Source organism: Pollicipes pollicipes, unplaced genomic scaffold (assembly GCF_011947565.3).
Source record: "Pollicipes pollicipes isolate AB1234 unplaced genomic scaffold, Ppol_2.1 Scaffold_7231;HRSCAF=8579_pilon_pilon_pilon, whole genome shotgun sequence".
Lineage (NCBI taxonomy): Eukaryota > Metazoa > Arthropoda > Thecostraca > Pollicipedomorpha > Pollicipedidae > Pollicipes > Pollicipes pollicipes.
Window position 1 is genome coordinate 15,037,372 of NW_023597034.1, and position 24,377 is coordinate 15,061,748.

The window sequence follows — 24,377 nt, forward strand, 5'->3', positions numbered from 1 at the left end:
ATCATATGGTGGTTGGAAGTACGGTTCCACTTCCTCCATATGCATGATCACTTGATCATGATCATGACCACTTCGAAGTTCCAGTGTCGCACTAGGTCCATGGAACGCAGCTAGCGTACGCAAAAACGTTAATCCATGTCAGTTCTTAGGCTTTGTCCACCCACCGAAGTCATGTCTCTGAACCGACGCACGATTCATCTAGCTTATTGCTGAGAACCGAATGTGAACAATGGGGTAATCAAAGTTGTACCTCTGTCGCGTTGGCTACCAGCCCGTTGTTCGGGTGGAATAGATAGGCCAATCAGCCACTTTACAGCCGCAGTGGCCGTCCAATCACCGCATCGCATGCGCCACAGTGCACAGCTTGGGTCCCGAGCTGCCGCTCTTGCGACAGACGGCCTCTTAGCCGCGTCGTTTTTGCCTGGCCGGACCGGTGACGGCTCTTTTTGGGGTTCAGGGCGGTCCGTTTGTGGCGCGGCTGCGGCATTTGGAGCCCGAGTTTCCCTGCTGGATGACGGTCAGCTATCAGTGCAGCTGCCGTTTGGCGGCCACGGATGGCTGATGGAACCACGGGATATGAGGGCGTGAAACGATAGCCTCGTGACTGATTTGACACAGCTGATGACCTGATGAATGAGGTCACGGAACCGATGACTTCGTGACTGACAGCATTGATCTGGTGACATGACTGACGTCCTGCACGCCGCGTATGGCTCTCACATCTTATAACTCCATGAGAACAGAAGCCGTGTTTTAAATGACTCGTGCCTGACGTCACGCGTTCGACTACGTCTGACGTCATGCGCTTGGATACCTACTGACTGAGAGCGCGTAACTGGCACATTTTAACATTATGCGTGCAATGTTATTCTTGTTAGACCAGTAACTGGGGCAGCGTTCAAACACAAACCGCTTACAATGCGTAAATAATCAACCCAAGTTCATCAGGGAGCCAAAGGGGTCAGTAAAACTGATGATAAACGGGACAAGGGCACCAGCGCTCCCACCAAGTGATTCATCTGTGAGTGAAATTTGTGATCTGTGATCACATCTGTAATCCGTGAGTGAGATTCTCAAACATCTTGGCTCGACGGTGCTGATGTCTCTACAGACGGCGTCAGGGGTGGCCTCCTCGCTCTAGTGCCCTTGTCTGGAACGCCTCCACTGATGTCTCTACAGACGGTGTCAGGGGTGGCCCTCCTCACTCTAGTGCTCGTGTCCGGCACGCCATCACTGATGTCTCTACAGACGGTGTCAGCGGGCGGTCCTCCTCACTCTAGTGCTCGTGTCCGGCACGCCACCAGCTGGTGTTTCTGCAGACGGTGTCTGAGGTGGCCCTCCACGCTCTAGTGTCCGTGTCCGGCGTGCTGCTTGACTAACGCGCACGCACCGCTCTGCCGACGCTGGCGGCCGAGCCGACCGCTGATTGCCGCCGGATGTGCTGCTACCGCGGCTGGCACAGGCAGCGCCCCTAACGGCAGGCCTAAGCTGAGCTGCGGCTCTGCACAAGACGTGGCTGCCGTTGGCCTGCGACGATGCTTACCGCTGCTTGGTCTGTTGAAACATGATCCTTCGCAAAGCGACATCGATTCTTTGCTGGATCCTCTCTAGTTTCGGGTGTATCTTCCCGCTATGGTCAGAACTCACCGTGCTGTGGTTAGAACTCAGGTACGCCGAGCGCGGTCGCCTGTTATCAGGACTGTCACTCTCACTCACTCTTACTCTTACTCTCACTCTCTCCAGCATTCAGGATTGGCACTCCGACACTCACCTCTCCTGCAGGATTGACGCCAGCTCTTTGCAGAAGTCGCCGCCATGCTTGATATACTTTCGCAGTTCCTCGAAGCCATTGCTACCCTGCAAACACCAACAAATCCCGGTCAGTATTTTGGCATACATAAGGCCACAGTGTACACATCACTGAAGGCCCAGCCACCTTCGTATGGCCGCCTCCCTCAGTTGGACCAGATGGCACGTGATAACCCTCCACCTGCTGGTAAGTTGCAGGCAGTGCACTGCTATATGGTCCGTCACCATCCCCGGTGGCTTGGAGGGACCGATTACGACCAATTACCCTGACAGCTGCGCGTCCCGCTACCGCCCCCACTGAGGCGCACCCGGCGCGTGCAAGTCATCCGCAACCTGGCCTCGCCTGGAGAAGCCGGACACACTACTTAACCAAACATGATCGCGTTAACTAATCGGGAGAACGCGGGGACGTGCGGCACACCTGAGCGGCGCGTTGACCGCCGCGCTCGACGTGCTGTACACCTGAGCGGCGCGTTGACCGCCGCGCTCGACGTGCGGTACACCTCAGCGGTGCGTTGACCGCCGCGCTCGACGTGCTGTACACCTGAGCGGCGCGTTGACCGCCGCGCTCGACGTGCTGTACACCTGAGCGGCGCGTTGATCGCCGCGCTCGACGTGCGGTACACCTCAGCGGCGCGTTGACCGCCGCGCTCGACGTGCGGTACACCTCAGCGGCGCGTTGACCGCCGCGCTCGACGTGCGGTACACCTCAGCGGCGCGTTGACCGCCGCGCTCGACCTGCCCTTCCGCCTGGCGGTGCACTGTTCCCGCTGACGGTCAGACTCCAAACAAGGCGCGGGCTGCGGAGGAGGCCGCCCGTCTGCACCGTCACAAACCCGTCCCGACCAAGCCGGGGCGCTCGCCCCCGTACCGGCCTGACCGCGGCCTCCTGGCAAGGTCGGACGCGCCGGCCGCGGAAGGAGTGGTCCGGGGAGTGGGGGGCCTCGTGAGCATGGGCGCATCCACCACCCATGGATTTGGTCACGAGAGTTATGGTTCCCTCGCTGATTGGGTATTTGTTTATGGAGCTGTCGTGCTCACGTTGGGGCCAATTTCCTGCACAAGTGGACTGCTCGGGCACTTTCTGCGTTTTTGACCAAGTGCATGCTAAATGAGTGGATTTCACGTCTGCCGTCTGCGCCGTTTTCTTTGGCGGGTGCGGACAGCTGCCGACAAAGCCTCACGTCAGCAGGTGTCTGTCTCGGAGGTGTTAGGCGACCGTCTCGTCTCTGCCGCGGCCGCCTCGGCCCTGCTGCGACCGTCCCGACCCTGCTGTGACGTATTTTAGCCTTTATCTTTTCGTTTTGTTGTGGCTTTTATCGTTAGAAGTTCACGTCGAAAGCGAGAAACAAACGCAGCAAAGTTCGGGAAAACCTTGGCGTTTAACGGGGCCGGGCCTTCATGTATCATTGAGAGGCTTTTTCATGCTAAACATGAAACTGGTTGGCCAAGTGCGACACGTTGGCTGGCTTTGCAGATGCAGCTTTTTGCATGATGCTGCACCCGGTCCCGACTTCAAATATACGATGACAGAGCGGGAATCGTGCAAGGCACGAAGCCTGCGCCGGCGTCTTCTCCTCTCATGCAATCGTCTTCTCCTCTCATGCAATCGGATTATCTCAGACATCTGAACGTCGATGGACATTGCTGATGGATGCTGACTTGATGTCGACGCACTCCTGATGGATGCTGACTTGATGTCGACGCACTCCTGATGGATGCTGACTTGATGTCGACGCACTCCTGATGGATGCTGACTTGATGTCGACGCACTCCTGATGGATGCTGACTTGATGTCGACGCACTCCTGATCATAGCCCGCGCTGCCCCACCTGCCTATGGTGAGGTGTCACGGTGTGCGGAGGACGGTGTGACGCCGCCCTGCCCGTCCGCACCGCAGCGCGTCACGCAGCCGTTGACATGGCGCCGGTGCGGGCGCCAGCACGCGCTGGGATTGACGCACGCCTGCTGCGGCCGACATGGCGCCGGTTCTGGCGTCGGTATGAGCCGGGATTGACGCCCGCCCGCAGCGGCCGACATGGCGCCGGTTCTGGCGTCGGTATGAGCCGGGATTGACGCGCGCCCGCAGCGGCCGACATGGCGCCGGTACTGGCCTCAGTATACGCCGGGATTGACGTACGCCCGCAGCGCCACACACTGGCAGAGCATTTTGCAGGTTGTGTAGCCCTGTGACTGCCTGGCCCGGCGCACCAGATGAGGCCCGCCCATCCGTCGCCGCCTCGCATCAGCCACGGTCCAGCAAATCACATCACCACGGGCGGAGACAGGTCATCGGCAGCGCGGAGCCACGCGCTTCCAATGCGACTTGTACCTTCGCAATGGGATACATGTGCGCGATTTTTTTCTCATACGGCATACGGTTGCTTGTCATGTATGCGGTTGTCTAGTCTGCCTCTCCGTCCGGCTGTCCTGATGACGCCTCTGTCTTCAGTCGGACCGCGTCCGGGGAGCGCCAGTTGGCAGGCCGGCTGCACTGGCGGGGCAGTGTGACGGGCCCGGCGGCAGGACCGATCTCGGCTCGATGGCTGGCAGAGGCCTCTCAAGGTCTGCGGCGTCACGGCTTCCCCCGCTATCTCTGTCACATCACTCCGCCGTGCAGCACGGCAGCGCCGTTTTCGCCTTCCAATGGTTGGTCAGGCGCTCCCGGTGCGGCCGGGCGCTCGCTGACCGCGGACCTTTTCCAGCGGGCGGACGCCGCCCGGTCGGCGGGGCTCGCCCGGTGGCGCCGGGGGCCAGCCGGCACGCTTCCGTTGCGTGTTGTTGCCGGGAGTGCTGGCGCCAAAGGGCCCGGTGTCTGGGGCTGGTCTGGTGGAGGCTGCCCCGCTGTATGACCCAGCATGGTCCGAGCGGTCCGGTGTCTGGGGTCTGGTGGAGGCTACCCCGCCCTGGTGCCGTCCCATGACCCAGCATGGTCCGGTGGCGTCGTTTCGGCTCCGTGGCTGGCCTGGTCTGTCCCCATGGTCCCATCTTGGTTTGGTGGTTCGATCGGATCTATCAGACAGTGTATTGGCCCAGTTAGGTCCAGTTCGTAGTTCGGTTTGGTTCAGCTCAGTCCGCAGTGATCTCCTCCTAGCGTGAGAAGCTGGACCTCTGAACAGTTCAGCTGTGCGGCCATACAAATCTCGAGAATTGAAGTTCTATCAGCAGCCTTCGGGCATGCTTTCAAACCATCATGGCCAAACGAATACCATGCAAAGGGAGTACGTGCTATTGCACGGGGGCAGGGTGGTTACTCGTGCATTAACAAGTGGTGGCTAACAAACGACAAGGTTAACAGATAAGGACGAATGCTGCACTTGAAGCATTGATAATGCGAGCCGTGACAAGGCCAGCCATGCAGACGAGCCATCAAGCGCATTGCACATAAACCATCAGGTGCCTCAGCCGGCTGGGTGTATGTCGGAATTCCATTGAACGGAAACACAACTGGCCTGCCTTTGTATGCACTCGTGGGAGGAATGGACTGCGTAAAGTCAGCAGAGTAGAACCATGTGCGGACCTTCATTAGTGCTGCCCGCTACACTCCAGCGGCCGCGAACAATTCGCCTTGGACGACATAAAAAGCCGCCAGCCGGCGGTAACTGCGGGCTCTCCGCGGACCTAGCTAGCCGCAGACTGCAGCCCACCCAGAGAACGAGCATATGTATTGTCACCTAATCAGGTGTCATCAGGCGCGAGGTGTTTGTGACTGTTTCAGGCGCCTGGCTGTGGTTTGTGTTTCAGGCCGTTAGGAGGGACTCCGTCGCAGGGACTGAGACGGGCTGACCGAGGGTTTGACGTCAGGTGTGCCAGAGCGCGGTCATCTGAGGGGGTTTGACGTCAGGTGTGGCAGAGTGCGGTCACCTGAGGGGGTTTGACACCAGGTGTGCCAGAGTGCGGTCACCTGAGGGGGTTTGACGTCAGGTGTGGCAGAGCGCGGTCATCTGAGGGGGTTTGACGTCAGGTGTGCCAGAGCGCCGTCATCTGAGGGGGTTTGACATCAGGTGTGCCAGAGCGCGGTCACCTGAGGGGGGTTGACGTCAGGTGTGGCAGAGCGCGGTCATCTGAGGGGGTTTGACATCAGGTGTGCCAGAGCGCGGTCACCTGAGGGGGTTTGACGTCAGGTGTGCCAGAGCGCGGTCATCTGAGAGGGTTTGACGTCAGGTGTGCCAGAGCGCGGTCATCTGAGAGGGTTTGACATCAGGTGTGCCAGAGCGCGGTCACCTGAGGGGGTTTGACGTCAGGTGTGCCAGAGCGCGGTCATCTGAGGGGGTTTGACGTCAGGTGTGCCAGAGCGCGGTCATCTGAGGGGGTTTGACATCAGGTGTGCCAGAGCGCGGTCACCTGAGGGGGTTGACGTCAGGTGTGCCAGAGCGCGGTCATCTGAGAGGGTTTGACGTCAGGTGTGCCAGAGCGCGGTCATCTGAGAGGGTTTGACATCAGGTGTGCCAGAGCGCGGTCACCTGAGGGGGTTTGACGTCAGGTGTGCCAGAGCGCGGTCATCTGAGGGGGTTTGACGTCAGGTGTGCCAGAGCGCGGTCATCTGAGAGGGTTTGACACCAGGTGTGCCAGAGTGCGGTCATCTGAGGGGGTTTGACGTCAGGTGTGGCAGAGCGCGGTCATCTGAGGGGGTTTGACGTCAGGTGTGCCAGAGCGCCGTCATCTGAGGGGGTTTGACATCAGGTGTGCCAGAGCGCGGTCACCTGAGGGGGGTTGACGTCAGGTGTGGCAGAGCGCGGTCATCTGAGGGGGTTTGACGTCAGGTGTGCCAGAGCGCGGTCACCTGAGGGGGTTTGACGTCAGGGTGTGCCAGAGCGCGGTCATCTGAGGGGGTTTGACGTCAGGTGTGCCAGAGCGCGGTCACCTGAGGGGGTTTGACGTTAGGTGTGGCAGAGCGCGGTCATCTGAGGGGGTTTGACGTCAGGTGTGGCAGAGCGCGGTCATCTCAGCACCCGGACGCGCGTGGTCATGGGAGACCAGCCATTGCCAGAGCTCCGCACGCGAACCAAAATGAAACGAAGCGGAAGTACTGCTCAGAGAGCAGATGGTGTATTGGTAATTGGTCCAGGTTGTCGTAATAGCAGCATCGCTGCATTGCTGGGCACTAGAGGTGCCCTGCCTAGTTTCAGGACTGAGCTATGTCGTCTATTTACCAAAGTCAGCGTGCACTTCTTCAGACCGCTACGCTATGGAGCTGGAGTACTTCGCCCAGGGATGGCCCTGCCGTCTACCCAGCTTGGATGAAGTCGTGTTGGTACATAGCGAGGGGCCGCGAGGTCGGTGGCAGCTGGTTCGTGTCTCCTTACTTCTGTGAGGTCCCGATGGCACCTTCGAGCCGCTGTGATCTTCTTGCGTGGCAGGCACGCTCGACGTCCCCTCAGTAAATTTTACCGCCTGGGGACATCACGGGAATGAAACGTGGATGACCTGTTGTGTCGAGTGTTTCCTCTGGTTTCTGATGCGTTGTTGTCGAAGTTCCTGTTTCCGCAACATGTAGTTTCATATGCATTGCTCTAACCTTGCGCTGCTACGACTATGTCTCAGTTTGCATATTGTTGTTAAGTTTTCGAAATTAGCGTGATTTCGAATGGGGAGTTTGTCGCAATAGCAGCATTCCTTTGAACATTTGTTCACTGTGCAGAGGGATGTGGTAAGCCTCGTGGCGATTGCTGCCAACTTGCTCTGGTAGCCTCCACACCAAAACCGACGTTGAATGCGAGCCGGGGTTTGGAAATGCACCACTGATCTAGATGTGGACCTGAGTGTGTGTGTGGAGATCGACCGTGGGGAGGCGCGTAGCTGAGGCCGTCGATTTGGCGACGGAGTTTTTTGAAGTGACACAGGAAGGGTTTATTGTTTTATCGATCAACACGCTTTAAAAGCCGAGGCGGGGGGACAATAAGCCTGTCCGTTACGTCTTGGGCTCGCCCCAGTTCCCGGCCGAACAGATATTATACTGGGTGACATCCGCCGGCGAGATATGGCTCGCCACCACTCAGTGAGCTCTGGGCCGCCCGACGCCCTGCGGTGAGGTGGACCTGGGAGCGGTGCTCGGAGGGTGGTCATGGATCAGAGGTCCCGGCAGAGCCCTGGACCTGTAAGCGGTGCTCGGAGCGCGGTTACGGGTCAGCGGTCCCGGCAGAGCCCTGGACCTCTGGGTGGTGTTCGGAGCGTGGTCACGGGTCAGCGGTCCCGGCAGAGCCCTGGACCTGTAAGCGGTGCTCGGAGCGTGGTCACGGGTCAGCGGTCCCGGCGGAGTCCGCCTGCGGCCGCACCCCATCTGCCGCCGGGACAAAAACAGCTGAAGCACCGCTCCATAGGCCCAGCTGTGGTGCGCGCCGCAGCCGGCGGCGGTCAGCCCGTGCTGCTGGACGATGGTCGGCGCCGTGCTGGTGTGGCCGGGCTCTTGACCAGGCAGAGCAGCGTGACCGGGCTGTCTGTCGACAGCGCCGATGGTCTGCTGATCCGGGGACGCACGCTGTCCAGAGCGTGAAGCGGATTGAGACATGGCAGCCACCATCGCTAAGACATGGGCTCATCTGACCAAAGGGTCACACCAGGCCACGGCCCATGCCGCAGCTGCGTTTGCAAATGCTGCGTGATTGTGCACAGCGCAGTTTATCGCCCGCTGCCCCACGTCAGCTCTGTTGGCCGTCGGCGCCAGCCAGGTATGATTGTCATTTGTCGGCACAGGAAAGCTTGCATAGCATGTGAATTATGAAAACCGAGTCCCGTATTGCGCAAACATTCGCACGTCCCCTTGTCAGTTCCCATACAATCACGTAAGACCACCACACGAACTGTTATGAGCAGCACTAGCACTCGCCAATGATGCCATACTTGGCGGCAAACGCGTGCCCACATGAGGTAGCTAGCGACACCTTGTCATCACAGCTGACCGTCGGTACATGTCTGATGTCGCCCAAATTCCCAGCGTGCGAGCGGCGGCAGCCCGGCACGATGTGCTAACACCGGACCGGCAGGCGGGAACGCTGCCTGCCCGACCGGAACCGGCCGACGAGCGGACCTCCGCCGCGCCGCCCCCTCCGGCCATTACCGGATTCACAGCGCATATGACGTCAAAATGCGGCGCGGTTGCGAACGCGTGCGTGAAAGGCGCCGCTCGCACGTCCGATACCCGATGTGGGGCGAGCCTATTTCGAGACTGCCAGATTGTGTCGTGTGTATGCCGTTTGCGCAACGGAACTATTCTATTTTTTCAATGATTACGCGGCCTGAACGTGCACTGGCTTGTGATTAATCAGCAAGTACACATCACACGATGTTTCTTTGCGACTATCTCCACCAATGTACCAATTTCGCCTCCCTTTCGCTCCTTCCTTTCGAGCGCTTCCCGCCGCTGGTTGTTTGCTCTGTCGTCAGCGGTCTCCGATCCGCTCTTCCGCTGCACGCTCTCCTCCAATTACCGTCCCCCGGCGCGCTCGTCACCTCTGCGGGAGCCGGCGTGAAAATAGCATCTCGGCGGCGACCCGCCCGGCAGCCGGCCGGCTCAGTGGCCGCTGTTTGTTTTGGAGCCGCCGAAGCCCGTCGCCTCCTGGTGTCGGACCAGGTGTGAGGCGGGGACCCGGGCCGACCACGGCCAGGTGTGAGGCGGGGACCCGGCCCGACCACAGCTGGGTGTGAGGCGGGGACCCGGGCCGACCACGGCCAGGTGTGAGGCGGGAACCCGGCCCGACCACGGCCAGGCGTGAGGCGGGGACCCGGCCCGACCACGGCCAGGTGTGAGGCGGGGACCCGCCCCGACCACGGCCAGGCGTGAGGCGGGGACCCGGCCCGACCACGGCCAGGCGTGAGGCGGGGACCCGGCCCGACCACGGCCAGGTGTGAGGCGGGGACCCGGCCCGACCACGGCCAGGTGTGAGGCGGGGACCCGGCCCGACCACGGCCAGGTGTGAGGCGGGGACCCGGCCCGACCACGGCCAGGTGTGAGGCGGGGACCCGGCCCGACCACGGCTGGGTGTGAGGCGGGGACCCGGCCCGACCACGGCCAGGCGTGAGGCGGGGACCCGCCCCGACCACGGCCAGGTGTGAGGCGGGGACCCGGCCCGACCACGGCTGGGTGTGAGGCGGGGACCCGGCCCGACCACGGCCAGGTGTGAGGCGGGGGCCCGGCCCGACCACGGCCCACGGACACGGCCGACCACGGCTGACGGGGGATAGCGGCCGCAGAGACCAGAGTGCTGAGCCCGACCAAGGCTCCTGTCCCGGGAACAGCTACCGCTTGGAACAGTGCATAGCCGCCAGGAGAAAGCGGATTGCCAACCTCGGTGTCGCTTTGTTGCTATTTTATATTTTAAATCGATCGCTCCTGATTGCAGCAAAGTTTGACCATCCCTGGTCGCGTTTGGTTTAAGACTAAGCACCAGGCGTGAACCAGGCGTGGACCACATATGGACTAGATGTACAGTATGGGAACAGGAGGCTGACTGTGCGTTTCGCCAGCGGTTCGCGTAGTGGCGAGCCGCGCGGCCAGTCATCGAACAAGAGGTCAAGTGGAGACGACCTGGGGTCACAAGTGGTGGCGAAACCCCGCGGAGAACGCGGCGCCTGTGGCGGGACGGACCAGAGGTCTGTTCCGGGGCACCGGTCAGGAGAGAGTTTCATGGCACTGGCCAGCGGTCCGTCCCATGAAACTAGCATTTCAGCCGTCTCAAGAGATTGGTCACTGGTCTGTCCCAATGGTTAGGACAGAGGTGAATGCCGACGGAAGCGAGCGACTGACCGGCCGCAGCGGCCCGTCGTTAGAAGTGCCCCGCCTCACGACCTCACGAGCTCGGCCAGGAGCCGACGCGGGAGCCAAGAAACTGACCAAAGGCTCGGTCCATGAGTCAGCCTCATGGGGTCGGCCAAGGATATGCCCCGGGCGGCGGTGTATTTCCACCGCAGACTCCCAGGCCAGGAGGCCGCGTTGTCTCCAGGACCGGGCAGCCAAGGCAAAGCCTGACCGGCGTTGTGGCGATGTAGCCTGACTGAGCACCCTCTTGCAAAACTCGCACTTGTTCGACGCTGACTACCGCACCGCACGACACACGGCACGTGACCATGACCTGCGCCGACAACAGCCGCTCCTGAGGGGGTCACCACTGCGACAGGTCACGAGTATGTCGCTGCCGTGGTTACGACCGCAATGTGTAGACACCGGGAGTATCTCCGAAGCCCCCCCCCCCCCTCCGTATCATTGCAGGTTGTCCCAGTGTTCTTTTCCACGGTTTGTTCGACTGACCCTGAATGGCCCTCTCGCATCCACTGCACGAGACGTCAGCAGGCGTCACAAACCGGTGCACGAGTGGGGTCCGCGGATCTAGACGGATTAAGCCCCTTCAGGCGGCCCGACGGACCTGGCGATACAGCTGGCACCCCGCAAAACAGAGAGGGAGAAAGCGGGTGGCGTGCCTGAATGGCATGCAAGCAGCAAAGTCGCGCGCGAAAGTGCGGCGCTGCCGCACGTTGCACTTTCCCAACGCAGATCGGATCATCCCATGGTGGTATGCGGTTAGTAGCTGTCAGCTGCCACGACCCAGTCCGACGGAACCTGTGTGAAAAAGCCGCACCGGGCCATTGAGAAACAGCACGACAGACCCGCCAGGCGATCAGGAGCGGGCTCAGGATCAGGATCAGCGATCAGGAGTGGGCTCATGTGTGTGACAGCAGGAGGAGCACGCTGTGCTCGGGTAGTGGGAAGCGCTGAAGCAGCGCCGGTGTGTTCGATGTGCCGTGGGTTGTCTTCAACTGTCCGTTTGCCGAGGGTTCCGAGCGCGATAGCCGCTCGGGAACGGGACGGACGCAGGACGGACGCAGGACGGACGCTAACAGGACGGAGTCCGTCGGCGGTGGCCTCGGGTCCGAACACCGGCCGCCCTCGGCTCCGGCCCCGCTGACTCATCTGCGGATAAGCAGGCCGTCCTGCGCACACCGCACCGGAAACTGCGCCACGTCACTGCCGTGAATCCCATCACGCTCCGCCGCCGTCGGCGTCACTGCCACGTCACTGCCGTGAATCCCATCACACTCCGTCGCCGTCGGCGTCACTGCCACGTCACTGCCGTGAATCCCATCACGCTCCGCCGCCGTCGGCGTCACTGCCACGTCACTGCCGTGAATCCCATCACACTCCGTCGCCGTCGGCGTCACTGCCACGTCACTGCCGTGAATCCCATCACACTCCGTCGCCGTCGGCGTCACTGCCACGTCACTGCCGTGAATCCCATCACACTCCGTCGCCGTCGGCGTCACTGTCACGGCAACCCGCGCGGCTGCGGCGCAGCTCGCTGTCAGCTGCTGGCCCAGAGCTGTTGGCTGAAAGGGCCCGGGCCCGGCAGGGGCAGCGTGGGCCGAGCCGCGGAGATAGGGCACGCGATAGCCGGTTTGGGAGAGGTGCCGTGAGGAGGTGAGCAAGCTGGTCAAAAAACCCGCCGGGTACCCCGGGCCCGCTGTCGTCGCCTAAATCTCCGCCAGGGGTCTCTCCGGGACAGGATCAGCGCAAGTTCTGCCAAGTTGGAGGGGGGGGGGGGGGAAGGTCCGTACCCATTCTTTATTATTCCTTTCCAAGCGACGCCGATGAGGCCAACGTTGAACCGCAGGCAATTAAGAGGCTCAGCCCGAGGGCCTTTTGTAAGGAGTTTTGGGTGGTGTGGACGTTCCGATCAAACGACACATCCCGAATATGGATTCACCGATGCTATCTCTAAATCCTGGTTTCTCCTGGGATTAGAGCTACTTTAGTTTTGAGTTCCGATGGCAAACGATGGAAAAGCTATAGGAAATTGGCTGTGTTATGATGGAGTTACAATCAAGCTGGAAGGGCAGTGAGGGGGAGTTGGCCGAGTGCGAGGGCATTTCCCCGCGCGTAACATGTTCAAAAGACCATGCTCAGCCCTCTAGCTCGCTATTCTTTGCCCCCCCCCCCCCCCCCCGGTCATTACCGCACCCTGACACGGTTCGACTCAACCCGTCACTCCGCGTCCTGAGGGCCGGGTGGGGGAGAAAACGCGACGCAGCACCTCACGGGCCATGGAGACTCAAAAGTTGCGGCGAGGGCCGGGAGGACATAACCATTTTTGGTTATTTGTTTCCAGGCACTGTCCATGAGGCCAATGCTACTTTTTCAGAAGGTTGGAGGGTTGAGCAGCTGTCATCGATACCGAGACGGCGCTCTCCCATGCCCCTTGAGTGACTGATGCTGCCCAAGCGCCGCAGCACCTGACCAGTCTCGACCACGGCTGGCATCTGTTCGCCGGCACCTGCGGCGGGAGGCGTCCCCGCCGTCAGCTGCTCCCCCCCCCCCCCCTCTCCCTGACACCCCGCGGAGGGGTGACCTTGTGTACCTGCGTACAGGAGGGGACACCCCCGCGAGACACGCACGGACACAAAAACGGCCTGCACGGGCCGGCCGAGCGGCCGCGGTTCTGGCGCCGGCTCTCGGCTCTGGCGCCGCGCCCCAGATGATTGGCTATGATGGGGACCGGCCAACCGTCGCCGACGGACACAGCATTCAAACGGCGGCCGGTGGAAACGGTGGGCGTCGGCGGTTCGAGAGCCACAGATATGCTGATGTCGCCCAATTCCCGTCAATTTAGATCCCCGACCGCTAGCCAGCAGCCGGTCCGCGATTTGGCACTGCCCGTTGGCGGGTCATGTAACCCGAGTAGTAGAAATTCAAACGTTGCAGAACGATGAATGCGAGGGTATTTTGTTTCACGCCGTTCCCAACGACAATATAGGTTTTGTGGTCCACGACAGTGGCAACACAATGAGAAAGAACCACGTGCTTTCTTTTGGACTGCACCCTCGCCCATTACTCGACGCAAGAAGGCAATTTCCTGCATAGGTTTTCCCCCCAACGCACGAACAGCAACATTCCAGCTCCCGTCACGCTCGAGACGGTACAAATCACACTGAAACGCAGGCCCGCAGCTGGGAGCGTGGTAGGGAGGGTGACGTCGGAGCTCAGTGGCCACTCATGACACAGGCGTTTAACTTTCTGGCAGCACTCGTCAATGGGGCTAGAAAAGAAAAATGGCAGTCTAGGGGATGGGGGCCTTCCTCCCATACGCCTGCGCCTACGCTGTAGTGCATGTATGCGTCACTATGTCATCAATGTTGAGCATTGTCAGAATTGAGCGTGCCATGGCACCCGCTGACCACGGACCACCACTTATCCGTCCATCGAATCGCAAGGAAAGCACACCATCCACGCGCAGATTCCATGAAGCACCAGGTGCCGCCAGCCTTTCCTTCCCGTCCACGTTACCTGGCTGATTGACCGTAAGAGGTTGGCCCTGCTCGTCGATCGTCGCTCCAGGATCGGCATCACTGCCGTGGCTGTTCCGCCCGCTCACCGCGTGGTGGCCACTCTGTCACCTCTGCCTCGCTGCATGCCCTTGCCCCTCCCAGCCCCCTAGCACGGCACGGCGCCCTCAGGCGTATCTCACCGGCACACACACAAACACAGAGACGCGGACTCCCGGGCGCTCTCCAACAGAGCCGCCGCGGCCGCCCCTACACCCGCCGCCACCGGCCGCTCACTGGCCGGACGGACCGCGTGGACGCCGGCCGACCGGCGGCCGGGCGGCGGGGGCGGCGGAGGGGGGAGGGGAGGGGGCTAGGGCTGGACGTGCGGGCTCTGCGGGCCAACGAGTGGCACGCTTCAGTGCCCTCGCAAGCCCAGTCAGAGGAGTAGGAGAGTGCGGTGGGAGAGGACCGGGTTAGAGGGCCAAGGCCACATTGCACGGACGGCCTCTATAACGGCTACTTATGTGGTGTGATGAACTGTGCGCATACCAGAGTTCAACGCGAACAAAACGCTGCTTCCGATGGTAGCATATAGCGTTTCTCGATATCCGCACCTTGACAGTTATCACGCCCTGCGTGACGCCTACCTATTTCTTTCGTTACCGTGTCTCTTAACGTTAATCAGAGTTCGCCATCTCATCTAGTTGGCTCACTCGTCTATTGTACGCCAAAAAAGCGGGCAGCGATCGGCGCAAAGAATGCGAAATCCAGAGACCAGAGAGAAATTCGAGAACCAGGGGGAAGTCCCGGAACCAGAGAGAAATCCAGGAACTAGGGACAAATCCAGGAGCCAGGGAGAAATCCAGGAACCAGGAGCAAACCTACCGCCCGGCGTGAGGCCAGTGGTAAACGCACGCAACGCTCTTTAATCAAATCTTTAGGATTTGAAAGATTTAATCAAATCTTTAGACTTTTGCTATTGTCGCCTCGTTTGCTTCGGCCCATACCTGACTATCATCGCTCATTGCGCGTCAATGGATTGCTGCAAGGCGAGCCGAGATACCGTCCGAAACGGAGCCGCGCCGCCATAATCTCTCAGCGATGGAGAAAGTGCCTTTCCACTGAGGTAGGCAAGACTGAATACGCCGCGTACGCAGGTTTCGATAGTATAACCATTGCTGCCAGATGCACAGTTAATCCTTATGATGTACCCAGATGGAGTGGTTATTTCCATTATTCGCATATCGTGCATGTCTTTACTCGTACTCGCATGCATCTAACACCCGCATGTTTTTCTCAGCAATAGTTCAGGGCGAACTTGCTTTGCAAGCCACGAGGAAAGTAACTGCTATAACGCAAACAGCACCGTTAGGTGGGGTCCATCACGGCTTTCTCCACTATACTTTGCCTTGCATGCCCCGACCTGTTTCTTAACCGTTGACCTGATGGTTTCATGCCTGAAAACAGGTCACTGTCCTCCAGGCAGTGAAGTTTCAGAGGTGGATTTACGGACGGTAAAATTTTACTGCTACTCGCCCAAACCGTGCTGTGATAATCTAAGAGAAGTCTTCCACATTTTCAGGAGGTTTTGAACTGAAATAGCCATCTTGAAGGTCTTTCGGTGCTGTTCACAACCCCGCCATTCTTAAGACCCAAGCCTCTCTAGTTTCTGAGCTGCATGCCCGCGAAAATAAGGAAAGATATACCGGATTTCAAAGTCACCTTGGAGTTTTTGACGTCATAATAACGTCATTCAAATCCTGCTATTCCATAAGCCATGCGGCGATCAATGCCGAGAATAATAAAATTGTTGAAGCATTTGTATTGGGCGTTCGTGAGCGCGATTTCTAGATATAACGGCCGCCAATTGACTCTCAATCAATCTTGGGCAATGTACTATGACGAAATCAAACCGTGACGCGTTGAGAAGCATATTTATTAAACAGAGAATTGTGCTGTCTGGAGCAGTCTTTTCCACCTAAAGAGCATACCAATAGTTTCAGGTGAGCCTGTTTCATTATATATGATGCTTGCTTCAATATTTTCAAATGTGAAACATTTCCTCTACGGATGGTTATCATGTTGTTCAACGAATCAGCTGGGGTGACCAGCGCCGTTTGATGACCTGCATTGAGTAATCTGACCACGTAAGTTTTATCACTGCAATTTTCCAAAAGGTGAGCGTACATTTCAGATGTCCTGTGAATCAGGGGTGTATTGCAGGATTTCATAATAGGAGCATAAACACCAGATTTCACTGAAGACCGAGTTTGGCGCGCCGTAGAGCGCAAGTTTTTGCGTATAGTAAAGTCAAATGTTCTCGACCTTGTTATTTTTTGCGTGTCTGCCTGGAATTGTGAGCATTTAACATTGAGTGATGTGCATATTAATGCACGTCATACGCTCCTGGTGGAAACACAAACTTATTTGTATCAAAATATTGTCGCAAAAGACTAAATAACCCCTCCCCCCTTGATGACCGGTTGGCGACAACTTAGCGCGAGCCATCGAGCCAATCATGGGGCAGACTGCCGTTGCTCTATATGACGTGTATTAATGGCACTGGCATGTTATGTACAAGTCGCCCGTCAATATGGCGTGAGTGCCAGCCGTCCATAACATTGGTTCTGTGAACAGTGACATTATTACGCCCAGTTTCTGGAAGAGAAATTTCAGCTGAAGCCGGTTGGCTATTTCCGTGGCATGACCATATGGAGGATAAATCATTTTCACTACCTCTTCCGAATCTTCAAAAGAGTAAAAACACAATTATTGCGTACTATGTACCTATCACCGCCCCACGTGTTAATACGATGTGATTTTCAAACGGATTAAGCCGTAGTTTTGCCTCGGGAAACCGGCCATTGTGGGCAAGCCCACGCACTTTCATGCAAGGTCACCAGCTCTGAAAAACGACCCTGAGTATGTACGCGTCGCGTGGAAGACGCGATCAAGAAAAAAGTTGTGCTCACCGGAAATAAGCAGCACAGGGCCTGCCGCGCGAAATGACCGTAAGCTTCAGGGTTCGATATGTGTTCACAGAATTCAGGGCTCCTTACACCCGAGTTCCTTGCAAGCTTGGCGTTGTACAATCTGGTTTTAATCATGGCAGCAGCAGAAAGAACTAATCATTCTGTCACGACGCCCTTTTTGGTAAGGCAGAAGAGTGCACTGGGCGCGACTATTCAGAAGTTAGCCAGCCGCAGCACAGTGGCACGAGATCGACTCTTACTGCATGACAGGGCTTGGCTGAGGGAACCGGTACTAGACAGGATCCTGAGAGATTATTACATAAGAGTAGCTTAAATGAGGCGCGCCACATGCGATGGCGCCCATGCGTCCCTCCTCCTCGCTTGCATCCGGTAGTATCTGCGCTCAGGGAAATGACAGAATGTCTACTTTTTGCCAATTCTACCGTGACGTAACACGCCTTTGAATGGTTTAACCGCGGGGGAAGGCTTAATCGTGTGCATAGTCATGCAGGCTATCCCAGTGCAGTTCAGTGCGACGTGGCGATGTGCTGTGCATGGATGTCGAATGTGATGCGATGGGCTGCATCGGCCTGGCGTCGCACATCTCACTAGTCAATACAGTGTCCTGGAGATACAATGGCGAGTCCTCCTGCAGAGAAATACATAAAAAGCGTGTCCCAAAGTATGAGCTATGTAGGTAAAATACGATGTCATGTTGCATTCTAAGAATATGCGTCGATCTGCACGATTTTGTAATCATGACCTGGGCAACTTTGGTGTTGGCTTCTTCGATAGTAATGGCCAATGAGGTCGCGATCAAACTAAGACACTGTCAGGAAGAAAATATGTTAATCAATGCGTAAATTATGCGTAAGTTTCGTTGCCCATTAAAATCAACCCAATTACAGGTTGGCCGTATACGTTTGCCTAAATAATGAAAATTGGGCCTCAGATTCCAGACACCGGCTACCTAGCGTAATGATGCTCTGAAGGTGGCACGCTCAGGTGTGAATCAATGGTAACGTGCACTGACCCGGGGGTGTAGCTCTACAAGATCAGTTCGTCAGCTTGGCCCGGGGTGGTTAGCACTGACCCGGGGGTGTAGCTCTACAAGATCAGTTCGTCAGCTTGGCCCCCGGGGTGGTTAACACTGACCCGGGGGTGTAGCTCTACAAGATCAGTTCGTCAGCTTGGCCCGGGGTGGTTAACACTGACCCGGGGGTGTAGCTCTACAAGATCAGTTCGTCAGCTTGGCCCGGGGTGGTTAACACTGACCCGGGGGTGTAGCTCTACAAGATCAGTTCGTCAGCTTGGCCCGGGGTGGTTAACACTGACCCGGGGGTGTAGCTCTACAAGATCAGTTCGTCAGCTTGGCCCGGGGTGGTTAACACTGACCCGGGGGTGTAGCTCTACAAGATCAGTTCTTCTGCTTGGCCCGGGGTGGTTAACACTGACCCGGGGGTGTAGCTCTACAAGATCAGTTCTTCTGCTTGGCCCGGGGTGGTTAACACTGACCCGGGGGTGTAGCTCTACAAGATCAGTTCGTCAGCTTGGCCCGGGGTGGTTAACACTGACCCGGGGGTGTAGCTCTACAAGATCAGTTCGTCAGCTTGGCCCGGGGTGGTTAACACTGACCCGGGGGTGTAGCTCTACAAGATCAGTTCGTCAGCTTGGCCCCCGGGGTGGTTAACACTGACCCGGGGGTGTAGCTCTACAAGATCAGTTCGTCAGCTTGGCCCGGGGTGGTTAACACTGACCCGGGGGTGTAGCTCTACAAGATCAGTTCGTCAGCTTGGCCCCCGGGGTGGTTAACACTGACCCGGGGGTGTAGCTCTACAAGATCAGTTCGTCAGCTTGGCCCGGGGTGGTTAACACTGACCCGGGGGTGTAGCTCTACAAGATCAGTTCGTCAGCTTGGCCCGGGCGGCCAACTTATAGCACTCCAACATATTCATTTCTCTCCGGATTTGACCAGGTTCATTCAGTTTGCTGTTAGGTGAAAATAAAAGCCAAACTTTGTGCTTTCTTTTTTAAAGTACTCCTTAGGGTTATGTGGGGACGAAGGAAGCAGACAGATCGAAGGAGTTGCATCAAAAATGCAAGGCAGGGCTTGAGGGCGAGCCAACTGTCGGAGTTATTCGTGCATGTCCACCCAAAACAGCATTATGCAACAGGATAAGGCTGCGTCAGACCCCCAGGCGAGGTAAAGCGCCTTTTTGACATAGCGCTGACATTTGTCACATTTTTTGGAGCAGGCCAGAACTCGGAACCCCTAACTGCTCAGGGAGCCCAGGGACCTCCACCGCGACACATATCTGAAGCGGCCTACGCCTGAGTGGTCAGCGCCCTCGCGTGTAGCTCCGCCACCGGGGCTGCCAGGTCCTGCACTGACCTTCTAGGCTGAGCTGTAAAACGAGACTCAGACGCTCTTGACGTTAGCTGTTTTATGCGCAAGCAACTCGACTCAGAATAATTATTGCAGGAGTTCTGAGAGATGGGTGAAAAAGAGGTTGGGGCACAGCAGACCCTGCTGGCGGCACCGCTGGCATGGGGGTTCAGCGGGCTGAGAGGTACTCATAAAACAAACCCAGGTCACAGAGGATCGGCAGCGCTGTTCTCCGCGGTGGCTGCACCCTTGGTTACACCAGTGGCAATATCCCTAAGGTTCGGAGCGTTCACTGTCAGCTTGGAAGCGCTGGGAGGTAGGTTTGGGCGAGCATCTCCAGTTTAATGTCACTGCGGCCACGCCACTGCACTGACTATCTGTGGGCCATCTGTAACATGGCAAGATTGCAGATGCTGATATGCATAATTGGTGTTGAGCTCATTAGCGTAGTGAAGTCCGGAAGCACTGAGAAGGCCCACCACCTTTTCCTACCTGCACCATGACTCCCTTGTCACAAATACTTCCACTTTCACGACAGCATTCTTCACTGTTGGGGCGTAATCGTTGCTACCAGGAGCTGACAGTTGAATACAACCGGTTCGCCTCCGGCCATACCGCCGACGCGTGCCGCGTCCAGGCTTGGATGCCGTGTGGCGGGCTCTGCCGGCAGCTGCCATCTAGCGACTAAAGGACCTACCAATAGTTCGCTTTATTGCCTCGTCTGCCAACAATCTCCTAAAAACATGAAGTTTGTATGCTTCGTGCGCTGTTCGCGTTAAATGAGGGGGAAAAGTGCGTCAGGATGCGGTCCTCCGGGGGCGGGGCGTTAGGGCGTGGTCCTCCGAGGGCTTGGCGGGGTGCGGTCATCCGGGGTGGGGCGTCAGGGTGCGGTACTTCGGGAGCTGCCAGTCCCCCGGCCTGCCGTGTCCCCTGGACACCGGTTGTGCGCCGGCACAGGGGACGGCTTCACCGCCGCAGCGCCTTAAAAGTTTATGGTCTCACTTAGTAGACGTTAGCATGATTTTTTTCGTGGTTGATCAGCAGCCATGCAACAAACATTAAATACGACTACGACATTGTAAGATGAAACGTGAAAATAAATCTACTTGACTACATGGAAAAGGCGGGATGCTGTCTTCAAAAGGGGATATGAAAAATAACAGCAGGAGAGAAAAGAACGTTTGTCCCCAGCAACACTTGTGTGCCTGTGTGCATGACAGCATTTGTGTGCTGTCATGGATCGTGTGCACTTGATATTACATGATAACTTCAGAAAAAAGTCATATATATATATATATATATATATATATATATATATATATATATATGTATGTATGTATGTATGTATGTATATATAACACTAGCTCTCCAGCCATTTGCCCGCGAGTTTTGCATACCAGATCGCATTCGTTTCGTCCTTACACGTGTCAGTCCAACTGCATAGTGCAATGCGTAGCGTGACAGTTAGCGCTCTAAAACCCGACAACCTCACACAGCTAAGCTATGACGGCTATGCCTCGACACCATATGCGAATGGGCGTCCCCGGAAGGCATTCGCCGCGTTCTGGCTCTCCAATCCATCGCCGCGACGTACCAATAACCGCCGCCGAAAGCCGTCAGCCGTCGGGAGGCGGCGCCTGTGCCACTGACGGAGCGGCGGTGCGCCACGCCGATGCCGAGCTGCCAACTTGTCATTATCGCGCTGCCATATGCGTTCAGCGCCCATTCCAGGCCGGCGAGGTGATCCAGAGTAACTGGACCGTCGGCGAGCCGGCCTTCCCGGAGCCACCAGCTGCTGTTTAGTGTTGCCGGCTCGTGGTGTCGGCTGCGGGCCAGAGATTAACCGATCCGACAGCTGGAGATTAGCGCCTGCTGACGACGGTGGTGGTGGACTCTGGCGTGAATAGACGCTGCGCCGCACTGGTCCCCATGTGGAGTCAGCCGGCGCGCCGCACCGGTCCCCATGTAGAGTCAGCCGGCGCGCCGCACCGGTGCCCATGTGGAGTCAGCCGGCGCGCTGCATCGGTCCCCATGTGGAGCCAGCTTGAAGCAGCGCAAAGGTCGCAGCGGATGCGCCGATTTGCCAACTGAGTGAGGACGGCGAGCACTTGAGTTTGCGCAGCGTGAAACCGGGCTCGCATGCCAATGTGGGCACTGGGCGGTGGATAATTTTCTGGCATCCAAATGAGAAAACGTGATGACTTGTCTTGCGTAGTTTGCATTCATTCAATGTCATTTTGGCAGCATGTGCTCGGGTCCTCTCAACAGAAACTGGGTCATAACTCCGCAAAGTGGTGGTTCAACGTTGGAATGATTGATAGCAGGTGCCGCCGGGTAAACATGCTAGTTCATGTCCAAGTTTGTTTTTCGAACGCGGACGAGCCTTTTTCACGTACGTCGTCGATAAAATGTGATTGGTAACATTTCTGGTCAAACAGTTGCTGTCGTTTGGAATTATTGAAAGCCGACGAACCCTACGTTGATGATTAATAAAGCACTGATTATATAAATACTGAAGTGGTTGTGATTTTGCTGTCAGCTATCTGTAGCTCGCATAACGAGAAAAGTTTCTACATTAACTGCCATGTCTAAATCCCATCGATTATTTTACATATTATATATTTATCTATAATATTTCTACTTCGTCAGCCATGATAACATCTCATTTTCTCATCCCAGTTTTGGGTTATTTTCTTTGAACGGTCCTTTCCCTGTTTTGACACAACTTTGCGTAGGGTACAAAGTTCGTAACGGAAAGAGTTTGTAATTGAAAAGTGCGTATAGATGAAGATTGCATGGCAAAATGTTAGTTGGGGAAAAATTCGTTAAAAGATGTTCGTGCACTCAAAAGTTTACGTGGAAAAAGATCGTGACCAATGACTTGTACGCAAATGTTCCGGCGCAACTGTTGTCAAAAATAGCGTTCCCTTTGACAAAAGCATATGACCAAATATTCATATTTCGATATCCGATGTAAGTGCACAAAGTTTGTACGCAAAACCTTCGTCAGGGATGAAGCTTGTTTGACAATAGCACGTATGCAAAACTTTATACGTAGATGTGTACTGTACGTTGGAATGCAGATTTCATCCTTCGTGCCGGGCTTCGAATGAAGTATTCCTTCGACGGCCATCACTACAGTGCGGGAGATGGCGGTGGACAGTAACGATTGTGTACATCGGGTCAAATATAATGACCAGCCCAACTCTTCTAGGTATGAAACTGGACGTTCTCCGGCGGACGGAGGCGGCGTCAAGTCAGCTCTCGCTGATGGAGCGCGGGGGACGGCAGCGGCGTCAAGTCAGCTCTCGCTGATGGAGCGCGGGGGACGGAGGCGGCGTCAAGTCAGCTCTCGCTGATGGAGCGCGGGGGACGGCAGCGGCGTCAAGTCAGCTCTCGCTGATGGAGCGCGGGGGACGGAGGCGGCGTCAAGTCAGCTCTCGCTGATGGAGCGCGGGGGACGGAGGCGGCGTCAAGTCAGCTCTCGTTGATGGAGCGCGGGGGACGGCAGCGGCGTCAAGTCAGTTCTCGCTGATGGAGCGCGGTGGACGGAGGCGGCGTCGAGTCAGCTCTCGCTGATGGAGCGCGGGCGGCGGCAGTGGCGTCAAGTCAGCTCTCGCTGATGGAGCGCGGGGGACGGCAGCGGCGTCAAGTCAGCTCTCGCTGATGTAGCGCGGGGGACGGCAGCGGCGTCAAGTCAGCTCTCGCTGATGGAGCGCGGGGGACGGAGACGGCGTCAAGTCAGCTCTCGCTGATGGAGCGCGGGGGACGGACGCGGCGTCAAGTCAGTTCTCGCAGTAGCTTAGTCGGATGAGAGACTCTGATTATGATGTAGGCGGACGTGCCCCGCCCTGGCCTGACCCGCGTGCCCGGGTTGACCTCTGAACGTCGGGATGGAGTTTGCCGCACCACCCCGCCCGGCCCGCTCCCCTCTCCGTCCTGCGCCACTCTCGCCTCCCCTCCGTGCCGGCAGCGTTTGCCGCCTGACTGCGCACGGCGGGCGGTCGGTGGCCAGGCCAGAGGACGGTACCGTTACCAGTGACGTCACGGGCCGGGCCCGTCCCATCTGGCCAGGCAGCGGCTGGCCACCGGTCAAACACAGGGCTGGGCGCCGGCCGGTCACACTCCTGCTTGACCGGACGCCGAAGCCCAATGCTGAATGCGACGTTTTAGGTTTTGGTATGCTACGTTTTTATCTGTGCGTGGTGTTCTTGTCTGCCCGCATATAGAACCAGTTGAAGTACTTGCCACAGTGCACACACACACACACACACACACACACACATACACACACACACACACACACACACACACACACACACACACACACACACACACACACACACACACACACACACACACACACACACACACACACACACACACACACACACACACACACACACACACACACACACACACACACACACACACACACACACACACACACACACACACACACACACACACACACACACACACACACACACACACCTATACGGGTTTGCGGGGCGAAGTCGGGACCTCATCGAAATGCGGCGAAGCGAGGACCGGTTCGACGCCCCTTTACATTGGTCGCAGGACGATGGGAATAAGTTCATTGATACCCGGGAGACGAGTAGGTTGCGATGGCAAACATATTAAAGGGCTGCGCACGACGGAAACGAACCCGTGTAATGCAGTGAAGTAGGGACCGATTGGCATGACGTCACAATGACGTCACGGTTTACACAAACCGCAATGTAGGGACCGGCTCCTATTTTGCTTGGTGTATCCGACATCTTATAGTTTTTATCATTTAGCGGTGTTATATATATCGATGGCTTAACCTTGCACCCCGTGCCGCGCTGGGGTACTCAGCCAGTTACACCGTCGTCGCGATTCTCTCTGGGGGTTTCCGAATCTGAGTTATACATTCATAGCATTGAACCACCCAGCTTTTGTTATTAATCCAAACC

At 57.3% G+C, this 24,377-nt stretch overlaps 1 protein-coding gene across 1 annotated transcript in view; it reads right to left on the minus strand.

Moving 5' to 3' along the window:
* Nucleotides 1-24,377, minus strand: part of LOC119109761 (uncharacterized) — a 74,303-nt gene that overhangs the window by 13,880 nt on the left and 36,046 nt on the right. The window contains exon 7 of the mRNA XM_037233512.1: nucleotides 1,772-1,857. Within this exon, the coding sequence (XP_037089407.1) occupies nucleotides 1,772-1,857 (86 nt within the window). The remainder of the gene's footprint in view (nucleotides 1-1,771; nucleotides 1,858-24,377) is intronic.